This window comes from Gossypium raimondii, chromosome 8 (genome assembly GCF_025698545.1).
Source record: "Gossypium raimondii isolate GPD5lz chromosome 8, ASM2569854v1, whole genome shotgun sequence".
In the NCBI taxonomy this organism is placed as follows: Eukaryota; Viridiplantae; Streptophyta; class Magnoliopsida; order Malvales; family Malvaceae; genus Gossypium; species Gossypium raimondii.
In genome coordinates this window covers 39,285,795-39,297,404 of record NC_068572.1, presented here as the reverse complement: position 1 = coordinate 39,297,404, position 11,610 = coordinate 39,285,795, and the positions used below count along the sequence as shown (strand labels likewise).

Genomic DNA, 11,610 nt, shown 5'->3' with positions numbered 1-11,610 from the left:
ATGGTCATTTATGTTGCGATGACTATAAGTGGGGGAAAATACATATTTTTTTACATGGGTTTTTGTTCTTGTAAATGTTATATTGAGCAGCAAAATTCAATGGTTTATTGAGAGATAAATGTTTATGTTATAATTTCAGCAGTGAAAAAAAAGGGATTTTGGAACTGAAAAGGACAGACTCGAATTCCATTTCTTGCTCATAAAAATAGAATATCCTATGCAAGGTTTTGTCAAATTTTAAAGGAGAGCTGAGATGGAGGACTAATCATAATCATCTCTACTACTATTTATTAAAAAAATTCTATTACTTTTACGCGAGTAATTTCATCTTGTTATTTTATCTTATTTTATAAAATATTACTAAAGATTTTAATATAATTTTTATAAAAATATTTTTACATAAATTTTTTCACTCGTGGATGTGTTATAATCTAATATAAATAAATAAATAAATGTAAAGCTGGGAATTTTATATTAGAATAGAAATAAAATTATAAGATTTTGAAATCAAAGTTAAAATTTTGTGTTAAATTAAAAAGACCAAAATGAATCTTTTTAATTTAACTGCGATTAAAATATCTTAAATTAAATTATTAATTTTAGAGGCTAAAATTGTAAATTTAAATTTAATCAAGGAATTAAAAGGTTTAAATTAAATTACTAATTTGTTTAGTTTGGTGGTTGTCCCTCATAGCAATGTTATCTTCAATATTTAAACTTGCATTCTCTCATTGGAATACAATGTGCCTTACCACTGCACCAAACACTTGTAATTTAAATTTTTTTTCATTTAAAAAGGGACTAAAACCCTTGCCTACTCAGATTTGGTTAGACTCTATTACTTTTTTATCCATTATTATCCAATACATGTTTAATCACCATTTACAAGTTGATTTTCACATTTAATAGATGTGTACTGTGCATTTGAATGATGATCATTATATTAGATATTAATAGATGAAAAAGTAATGAAGTGAATTTTAACCCATATTTATAAACTCCAATCAAGAATAATTAAATTATTATTTAAAAAAAATGTCCTGCTTTTGATAGATTCCATTTTCCATTTCATCCTTCGCTTGGTATATATTATTCTTATTGTTATGATATTTTCTTGGTCACGAAATTTTTTATAATTTATAATTTATTAATTTACTTTTTCCTTTATTGTGCAACGACAGTTGCCATGTTGGATTAAACAATTTATAACTAAATTATAAGTGTTGGAAATCGACTCGAATAAACAACGAGAAAGAAGGAATAGATAAAATTGGGCATACAAATTTACATGGAAAAACTCCTCCAATCAAGAGAATAAAAGAAAACCAGGAGCAAATGAGACTTCACTGATGAGAAAAAAATCGAAAAGTACAAGATGGAGAAATTCAAAACAAGAAATTTAAAACAAACCCTAACCCTAAATACAAAGCAGAAATTCAAAACAAGAAATTTAAAACAAACCCTAACCCTAAATACAAAGCTCTCTGGCTAAAACAAAAAATTTCATTTAACCTCTCTAAAACTCTTTTGATTTTTTCTCTAACATTGTGTTATGTTCTTCTTGTTATATTTTTTTAGGGTTACTAAGGCCCTTTAAATAGGTTAAGATTTTAGTTCGAATATGACTATAATATCTCTGGTGTAACCAGAGTTTAATTGGGAAAAGTAACCATGTTGAGAGTCTAATACACGGTTGCTTTAAGTTTGGAATTCGTCGCGTCAGTGTGACGTCCCAAGCTCCTGGTCACAACGTTGCCTCTGCTTTGCCTCTATTTCAAATGTTGTCGCATCATTGCAACATCACCTGTACTTTGATTGGTTTGACCAAAAAATACTAGACACACTCCACAAATCTCTACCTTGACCCGTATTTTAACATGCCTCATTTGTCGATCCCCGTCATAGGCCTAACTCGATCTTTGCAAGATATTGACCAATCCAAACAGTGCTTGAACTTGGAAATTGGAAGACTCTTATTTAAAACGGTCATACATTTCTTGCTCATATGACCAAGCCGCATATACCACGACCGAGTTAAATCCAACTCCGTAATAGACATGGAAATTGTTGCTGCACCGTCACTAATAAACCTTGCAAAATATATAGACTGTTGGTTTTCTAACCTTTCATCAAAACAAGAGCTCCACGAGATACCTTAATGCCGCTTGACTCAATGGTGATAATCTCAGGCGCATGACTGACACCTGACAATGTCCTGATAATCTCATCATGCATCCTGATCTGAACAGTACCAATACCAATTATCTTACAGGTTGAATTATTCCCTATGAGTACAACTCCACCTTCAATTGGACTATATGTGGAGAACCAATCCTTTTTGGGACACATATGGTAAGAAAACACCGAATCTAGGACCCACTCGAATGTAAGGTTAGACCTTTCAATTGTAGACACCAACAACCAATCATTCCCATTGTCCTCGGCCACACTAGCATCGGCTACCTCGGCCTTTTACCTTTTGTTCTCGTTGCTCTCAGCAGGCCTTCTGTTCTTATTTTGTAGTTTATAACACTCTGCCTTAATATGACCTAACTTCTTGTAGTAGCCACATATCTTGTGTCGATTCCTCGGCTTCGATCTAATCTTGTTTCTCGCAACAAAAATTAAGGTCTGTCCTTCTGACTTGCTATTTAAACCTAACCAATTGTCGAGTTTGTCTTTGCTCAACAAGTTTCCCTTTACGTCCTCGAACGAGATTTTATCTTTACCATAAATCAAGGTCTTATTGAAAGTCTTATATGAAGGGAGTAAAGAACACAATAATAGCATAGTTTGATCTTCATCATCTATATTAGCCTCTAAATTTTTTAGATCATTCAAGAGAGTAATGAATCCTATTATGTGAGCCGTAATTGACACACCTTCGGCCATACAGAACGTGTATAGGCGCTATTTCAACAGTAATCGATTAGCCATCAACTTTGTCATGTAAAGGGTTTCTAACTTCTTTCATAAGGCGGATGTTGTTTTCCCATAAGTACCTCTTGCAACATTTTTATCACACCTAGTTTCTTTTAAATTCGAAAATTAGAAATAAGTGGGGTTAAATTGAAAGAAGCCATAAGTTGGTGGTTAAATTGATAGAAGTCATAAGTTGGCGGTCTCTACTGAAAAAAAAGAGAAGGAAAAGTTAGTAACTAATCAAGACAAGGTTGAAGTCCAATGCTGGTTCGGTTGGATTAAAACCAGCTGGTTCCTTAGTGGGAGACAAAATGATTACCAAAGGATAGTTTCGATAAGGTTAATAACTAAGTGAGAAGGGCTATATATAGTTGGGAAATGGCTTCCCGAGGAGAATTCTTCTCAATTTTGTTTTATTTTCTTCTCTTCTTCATCTTCTTCTTTGGTTGCTCAAAGAAAAGACGGCTAAGGGGAGCTATGCATGGAGTGATGACCATGAGGTTTAGGTTGGAAAAAAGGAGAATCAGGTGAACTATTAAGATTCCAAGTTCTTCAGTGTTCGTAAGTTTAAAAAATAAAGCAAAGAATTTATAGAATCTTTGAGTGGGTTTACATGTTTTTGGAAATTGTGTTTTAAAGCTGAATACTAAGTTTATTTTATGACCTTGGTTGTCAAGCTTAACTTCCAGGAGAATGGAAGTTTTGGTGTTCGAAAAAGCTAAGATAAGAGGACAAAGAGCAGCAGGTGAGTTTCTGTACTCTATAACTAGGATAATGCATACTCTCTGTTGGTTGTGAATGTTGGAAAAAATATGATTTGAAAACGGTTTTCTTACACAGCGAAAAATTAAAATTTTGAATATCAACCCGGTTTGTGATATTTATAGTAATAAACCTTAACCGAATTCATACCTGTGTTTTTGGATAAGCGGATCCTTAATGTTTTTAAGCTTTCAACCAAATGATATTCTCCGCTATTTCCTACCACGAACTGCTTTGAGTGTGGGCTCGAACCAATTGAATCAAAACACAGAACTAGAAAAAGTTTTCCTTCTGGGGTGAAAACGAAAATTCTCTCTTATTGAATAGAAACTGGTAAAATTATTGTTTTGAAAAATATATTTATAAGATATGAATAAATTCTCTCTATTTTTCGGCAGAATAAAAATCTCTCAAAAGTTTTGTTAATAGCTCTCCCGGTGCCATCTATTTATAGGAAGAAAAGGTAAAATCCTTGTAGAGTTGTAGAGGTTTTTTTTTAAATAGAAAAATAATATCCTACTTAGAGTATGAGAGGGGTGAAAGACTCACCTTTGTATTTCTACTAAGGTTGTTGCCCCCTTTATGTCTAATTACGAGTACTTCCAAGGCCTTTTTGACCTAATACTTTGTAATATGATCCAAGTCAATTCAGGTTTTCTATTTCTCAAAATAATCTTTAACATTTATATATTATATAAATTTCTTATCCCAATTTTACTCTAATAAAATTTTAACGATTTTACCCTCTAGTAAAATTTCGAGAAAATTCGTTCAATATGTCACAATTCAAAATGTTCACTATGACCAAATGATTTATTTTCATTTTCGAGCTTCAAAATAGTCCAAAAACATAAACTCATTCTTCCATCACTTTTTAGTAATCCTATATAGAATTGTAAATTTCCATTTTCATTTTTGGAAACCTATATTCATTTCCAAATGATTTCATTTCTCCATTTCGGAGAGAACCATAATCATTCATGAATGTTTCTCATTTCTCTTTTTCTATTCATTTTGTTCATTTCTATTCAAACACGCAATTCATTTCTGGTTTCAATGAACTAGCAGAGGGACCGATTGAACATATGTAGTTGAGGCTCAAATGATTTATAATTAAATTCCCACTTTTTTGCCTATTATAAACTTAATTAATCACAAAGTCATTCCACTATAGTATCGTGACTGAGCTCTCCTCAACGACACACCATTACGAAAACAACTACTCAGTGCTCGTCCAATGACCTTGTTATTAGTGTGATACCCTCATAGGATATCATTGATCTCTTTGGGATAATATATGTTCTTCCAATATAATTCTATTTTAACTCATGGTAACCATTACATCTTCTTTCATGAAAAGTCAATCACTACCAAATAGTGATTAAGTCATCCATCACAAAGACGGACGACTCATGGCCACGTTTACTTTTCATCAACCATATAATGCCAATGAGAGTATATCATTTACCCATGTTTTAGGCTATGAATTCCATTTTTGTGAATGACACTACATACTACAGAAGTCATACACCAACGCACCAACTTTCGATTCTTTATCTATTTGAACTCAGGCTTTTACTTACATCAAAGTGTACGAGTCACGCATACATAGTCCGCCATCCGCTAAGGATTTAGGTACGTCACACTATGAATGTCACAAGTGGATAAATCCATAAATGGATTTAAGATCTATTCTTCTTGGGTCCTGTCCGATGTATTGATAGTCCAATCAGTCACATCTATGTCTCTATCTTTTAGGAGTCATCCGCTCCGATGCCCAAGATAAGACATCTCCCCAATTGGACTTCATAGAAGACATATTAGTCTTTCAATCGGTTTGCTTATTTCCAATTAGACTAAGGACATATTTAAGTTTGTCTACTAATACAAGTTGTCTTTCTATACTACAATCCGACCGTGTAATACCGCTTAATATTAGTTAAAATTAGACAACGAATGAGCAACATTTGTTGTCATTTTACTTTGTGTGCAAAAACCATGTGAGGACAATATACAAAGTATTAATGTAGTTTATGAATAACTTTATTAACCAATCTGTTCGAAAAATTACAAGTGTACTTAGATAAAAATACTACACTCAAGACACCAGATCCAACAGTGAATACTTGCTATGCATAAGGATGAGTAGGTTTATGAGTATCTGCAAGGGTGTCCTATGTATTAAATGTATATGATTTTATGCTTGAAAAGTTGCGTACTCCATGATAAAATGTTTTAGAATTGCATATAATGCCTATTTATATTTTGTGGAGTACGAAAGGGATTTATCAACGAGTTAGATGAAGTTAGGACTTAGGAATGAAAATTTCTGTTAGATACTGTCATACGGTGTTGCTAAATGAAAACCGTGATGTGTGAAGCTCCAAGCCTTACAGAGGGGACATTGCAGTGTTCGAGCATCAATGTTAGGAATGGCGAAATGGAGGAACAGGTGAAGGAATAGGGAAAATAGAATTTCGTTAAGATACCGCCATGTAGCAATGTTGAGTGCAACCATGATGTGCGAAGCTCTGGGCCTTACAAGGGTGACACTTCTGTGTTCGAGTATCAAGGTTAGACATAAGATGAATCAATATTGATGAAAGAAAAATTATTAAGTCCAAGTCTCAGTGTAAGAATAATTGTCAAGTTTAAGACCTAACTTGAACTCAAAAAAATTTGTCAAATTCAAAGCCCAAATGACGTATAATTAAATAATTTATGAAAAAGGGGAGCAGGTGGACCACTAAAGATTCCTTGACTGGGTTTGGGCTTTTGGAGTAATCATCAATTAATAAACAGACTCCCAGCAATGAAACCAAGCGTCCCCTGTCTTGGATCAAAGGATCTTCTTCTTCTACTCCACTTCTACTATATTGATGTCTGCAGATGCTATTAAACACATTTGTGGTCCCATCCCTAGGGTCCAGTGCCTAGATTCCTTCAATTCAATTAACTTGTTCAAACACCTTCATACTCTGGAATCCAATGATCCATGTTCTCTCGTCCACGACTGAATGAATTGTACTTCGTGGGGGGGACACTGGTAATATCATCAAAAAACGGTGTCTGCAACACTTGTTTCTAACTTTGCATGCGAGTTTTAGTTTTGGCCTCTTCTGCATTTCTGTTTTATCACGCCGACTGTTGCCAAAGCTTTTATTTAAAGCTGTCAATTAAATGTATCAGCCCTTTTTTTCACTGACTCCGATCTTAACTCCTTTCGTTAGTAACGTTCGATTTTGAATGGCCTCATTTTGTTAGAGACATACAGATATTACCACATTAACATCATAGTCAACCTCATTGTTTTTACATGGCTTGTTCTGTTTTATCAAACATATGATTCTGGTCGCTGGATGCTTCAGCAAGACATGTTTTCTTAATATGTTTATTTAGGTTGTAAATAACCACTACTATCAAAAACATTTCTCCCACACTAAATGAAGGTCTAAAATTGTATGTAGCTGCACTTTCTTACACAATCTATATAAGTACCTTGGTTTTCCCCATTTACACTGTCTCTACTCTTGCATACAGATGATGATTTGGGGGACATAAAATTAGTAAACATAAATGAAAGAAACTGTATAAAAACAATCAATCAACTATTAATAACTATATTTCACTCACCTCACCATCCTTACATACACCCACATCTATCACCATCCTTCTTCGCTCCTTTGATTCCATAACCCTGCAACAGTTTCTCCTCGGCGACTGCCAATTAAAAAACCCCATAGCCATGTCAGTATGAATAGTATTCTCCAGACGAAAATCTTAAGAATAACTGATTAGAGATTGACCTTTTCAAGAATAAGTGCAAATGAAGTAACAAATAATGAAACTTACTCTGTCCCACAAATGAGGGTCCGGTTTCTTATGTACGATCACTGTTTCAAGCTCATCAGGATTAGCCATCTTCCACCTGCAAAGAGGATGAGGAACATGGTGTCGCTCGTATTCACTCACAGTTTTGTTCAGTTCAGAATCCATTCTCACACTTGACATGTAGAACACAAAAGGTTTTTGGCATGGATTTCGGCTAACAGGGCGAGTGTTGAATGCATATGCTGTGTAATCTGCTCTTTTGTACCAATTCAAGAATGTTCTCGAAGGCATTTCTATCTCCCGTGGTGAAAAGATCCCTCTAAAAACTTGAACTGCAAAACCCCATGAAACCGAAATGGTCCAACTCTTGGTTTTGTCATAGCAGATGGACTGCTGCATGATCCCTGCGGAATCCAAATTTGTAGGCAACATAAGGCGCTGAAGGGCTTGAACCCTGCTCACATTGGGGAAAATTGGCTCAACAACATCAAGGTGATGTAGTGACACCAATGGAGTGACTGGATGCGCGGCGAGGAGCCCGAACAAGTTCCCATACACATCATACTGATTGCAATGCATAAACCAATAGGCAATGAACTTAGAATCAGATAGTGTCTTCAATGACAAAATCTTTAAGTAATAAAGTAATAGCATTAACATTAGTGGAACCAGCAAGAATATATATATTAAACATAAATATATCCACTTTGAGCACTAACATGGAACATATCTCATAGATAAAGACACTTGATCTACAAATGCACACAACTCAAACAACTGACTCATGTGCGCCACGAATATATGGGGAGTTGGTGTGGGGCTTGGCTCCACCGGTTCCTTGAAGGTCTTTTTTCTTACAGTCAAAAGAGCGTGGCAACCACGTACCAGAATATCGACTGACCAAAAGACGACATAATTGTTACAAAACCAAACCAGGTCTAAAACCCTATCAACACGTGGGTTCCACCTCCTCACCCACGTCTAAGACGAAAAATGTGCACTGAACTAATCACCCACCCCAGGTGGATGACACTAAAATTATTGTGCATTAACCGCTGCTTCACCAACCAATGTGGCAGCGCCACCTGAACTTTACATATCGGGAAATGAGTATCTACTCTCATTACACTTCATTAACTAGCTTAAGCATTACATTCAAACATGATTAACTTACCCCAAAACATAATTAGATATAAACATTTAAGTATTGAACTTATATCAGAAAAAGCTGGACAACCCATAGTAATGCACTTTACCAAGTCAAAAAAAAAAAAAAAAAGTGATAAAACTGAGTCACCGACCTGGTGGAAACCGAGTTCCTTGGTGAGTGGGACACCGAGTTCAGCCATACAAGCCTGCATTCGATCATCCGAGCCGTACAAGCCGGGGTACCTCTGGATACACCGGTCTTGCATCTTTGCCAAGGCTTTGGCCAATGGGTAGCTAATGGCAAAGCCTCCGCCGCCGTAAGCCATGCCGTAGGAGAAAAAAATGTTCTGAATATGAGATTCCGACAAGCTTCCGATGTAATAATACTGAGTATGATCATATTTCCTCAAAATCCTGACCAGATTTTCGGTGATGAAAACGGTGTCATCGTCGCCCATCACGAACCACCGGACGTTATCCATATTCATCTTCAAAGTCTCCGTCACGATCCTCGAGATCCGAATCGCGGAACGGTGACCCTTACGGTTGGTGTAAGGGAACTTGGAAGTGTCGCTGGAGACTCGAAACGGTGGAAGGGTTCGGTTGTCTTGGGCAGAGTATTTGACGCGATCGTCCAGCCAAACCACACCACGCAGTTGGTTTGGCTTGTACCAAATCTTGATGTACTCTTTTCTCTGCTGCCATAGCTTGGAAGAAGCCGCGATTCCAAAGACCACGTCGTGAATTTCCGTCGGCTTTGGCTTCGGTGGAGCTTGTCCCATTTGCATTACTACCTTTTGTTTTTCTCGGACATCACGACGGCCGTGATGGAGTGGAGCTGTCACAGCCGTCTGATTGAGAACCAAGGGTGCAGATGTGAAGCTTGTAGAGCGACGAAGATAGGAAGTAAATGGGGTATGGTGGAAGGTTTGTTGAGCAGAGGTTGTTAAGAGCTTGAGAGTGTAGAGAAGGTAAGTAAGCGAGACGAAGAGGATGGAGCAGACCATGAGCTTAGGAATTGGTCGGTTCGGGTGTCCAGAAACAAGTGGGTGGTTGCCTGAAGAACTTCTCAACTGAACCTGATCCCAAACCATCTGTGAAACTTTGTTGGAGTTTCCGTTCAAGAAAACTAATATTAGTTTTCTTCTGCATGCACTTTTAGATTCAGATGAGGAAGAACATGTTGGATTTGTAGGAGAAAGGGTGAAAGATTAGAAAATACCCAGAAAGAATGGATTTTAAAAGAAAAATGAGACATGAAGAAGATTTATGAAGAGCAAAAAAGAGGAGTTTGTAGCTGTCGAGAAGTAAATGTGAAGGATTAGATTATTGCCAGGTTGCAAACAACCCCCGAATTGGAACTACGCCAATATATATTTATCTTTATTTCTTTTTCTTTTAGGTGTGTGATTCAGTAAGATTTGTAGAAACATAAGTTTCTTTTTTATTTTTTATTTTCGGTTGAATAGAACCTAAACATTTCGCAGCTGACCTTCCATAATTTTGACATTTTGGATTATACTGACAACTTCGTAATTTTATTTGATCATATGAAGGCAAATCATCAGTGCTCCGTTATGGAATCATGCCACTTTGACTAAATGCGTCATGCTTTTTAATCTAATATGGTTTCAGGGTTGGGTTTCGTCCAAAAACACAAGGGTTTAATAAAAATATAACATTGAAAGATGGACTTGGATAAAAAATAAAGTCTATTTAAAATATGGGCCAGGCCTCAAATAAGCTATTTTTTGCCCAAGCCTGAACTGGTCCGAATTTGCAATTAAAAAAACCCTTGGTGTTTTGCTATTGTTTTCCCACTTTTTACTCCAGTTTTACTATCTTTTCACTATTATATTGATACTATTTTGTTGTTGATGTTTAAATATTGTATAACACTTGTTTTATTGTTAATTTTCCTATTATTTTAGAGGAATTTGTTTGTTAAATTGCACTTATCTTAATGTTATTTAAGTATAAAGAAATTTTTTTAATTTATTTTCAATTTGTTGAGATATTTTAATATTTTTAATATATTTGGTGTATTATATTTTTTATATAAAAAATAAAAAAATTTAATACGGGTAGGCCGGGCTGAGCCTGAGTTTTACCATTTTTATTCGGGCCAGACTTAGGCAAAAATTCAGGCCCATTTTTCAGGCCAAACCCGTGCCTATCAATCAGGCCTAAAATTTGGTTAAGGCCCGTCCTGAACCTGATCCAACCCGGTCCATAGACAACTCTAGTTTCAACCCACGCTCCCTGTAAGGTTGATTATTTGACTGTATCAAATTTAAATTAAAGGAAAAATAATAATGTAAAACTATGCTTTAAATCCTTACACACTTCGTACATTTGGAATTTAGTCTTCTACCATTATTTTTAAGAATTTAATCTATCTACTTTTTGGATTTAAAAATTCCGGTCTAGTTGTTACCACCAATAAAATTCTTCTATTAAGTTCTTTAGTGTGACATTTTGAAATTAAAGAAAATATACACTTGTTAGTCATGTAAAATGAAAATAACGTTGAAAATACTGATTAGGATTTTTATTCTTAAAACACCCATTCTAATTTGTGATGATAAAATAGTTTTTTCTATTAGAATAGTGTTATTAAGAAAATTGACATCAACATTTTGATTGAAATAGTTAATAATATTAACGATTTAGACTAACTAAAACAATATAAAAATAGAGGACAAAATTATGTCACAAATTAAAGTATATAGATTGAATCTCAAGTTTTAACATAGTCTAGGTGCTAAATTTGAAATTTAATCATTGACTTATAATATTACTTTTAGACATTCAAATTATATATGACCACGTAATATTTTAATTAAAAATTAATTATATTAATTATTAATACTAATTAATAATATTATAAAAATATATGAACCAAATTATATTAGAAATGAAAGTAAAAAAATTAAATCTTAATTT

At 34.8% G+C, this 11,610-nt stretch overlaps 1 protein-coding gene across 1 annotated transcript; it reads right to left on the bottom strand.

The window, feature by feature from the left end:
- Positions 1-7,044: 7,044 nt before the first annotated feature.
- LOC105791406 (uncharacterized) lies at positions 7,045-10,155 on the bottom strand. Its single transcript, XM_012619471.2, has 3 exons — positions 8,817-10,155; positions 7,537-8,079; positions 7,045-7,404 (listed from the first exon to the last, which is right to left on the bottom strand). Exons 1-3 carry the CDS (start codon positions 9,756-9,758, stop codon positions 7,303-7,305), a joined length of 1,587 nt encoding a protein of 528 aa, XP_012474925.1. The 5' UTR covers positions 9,759-10,155; the 3' UTR covers positions 7,045-7,302.
- Between the last annotated feature and the right edge of the window lie 1,455 nt (positions 10,156-11,610).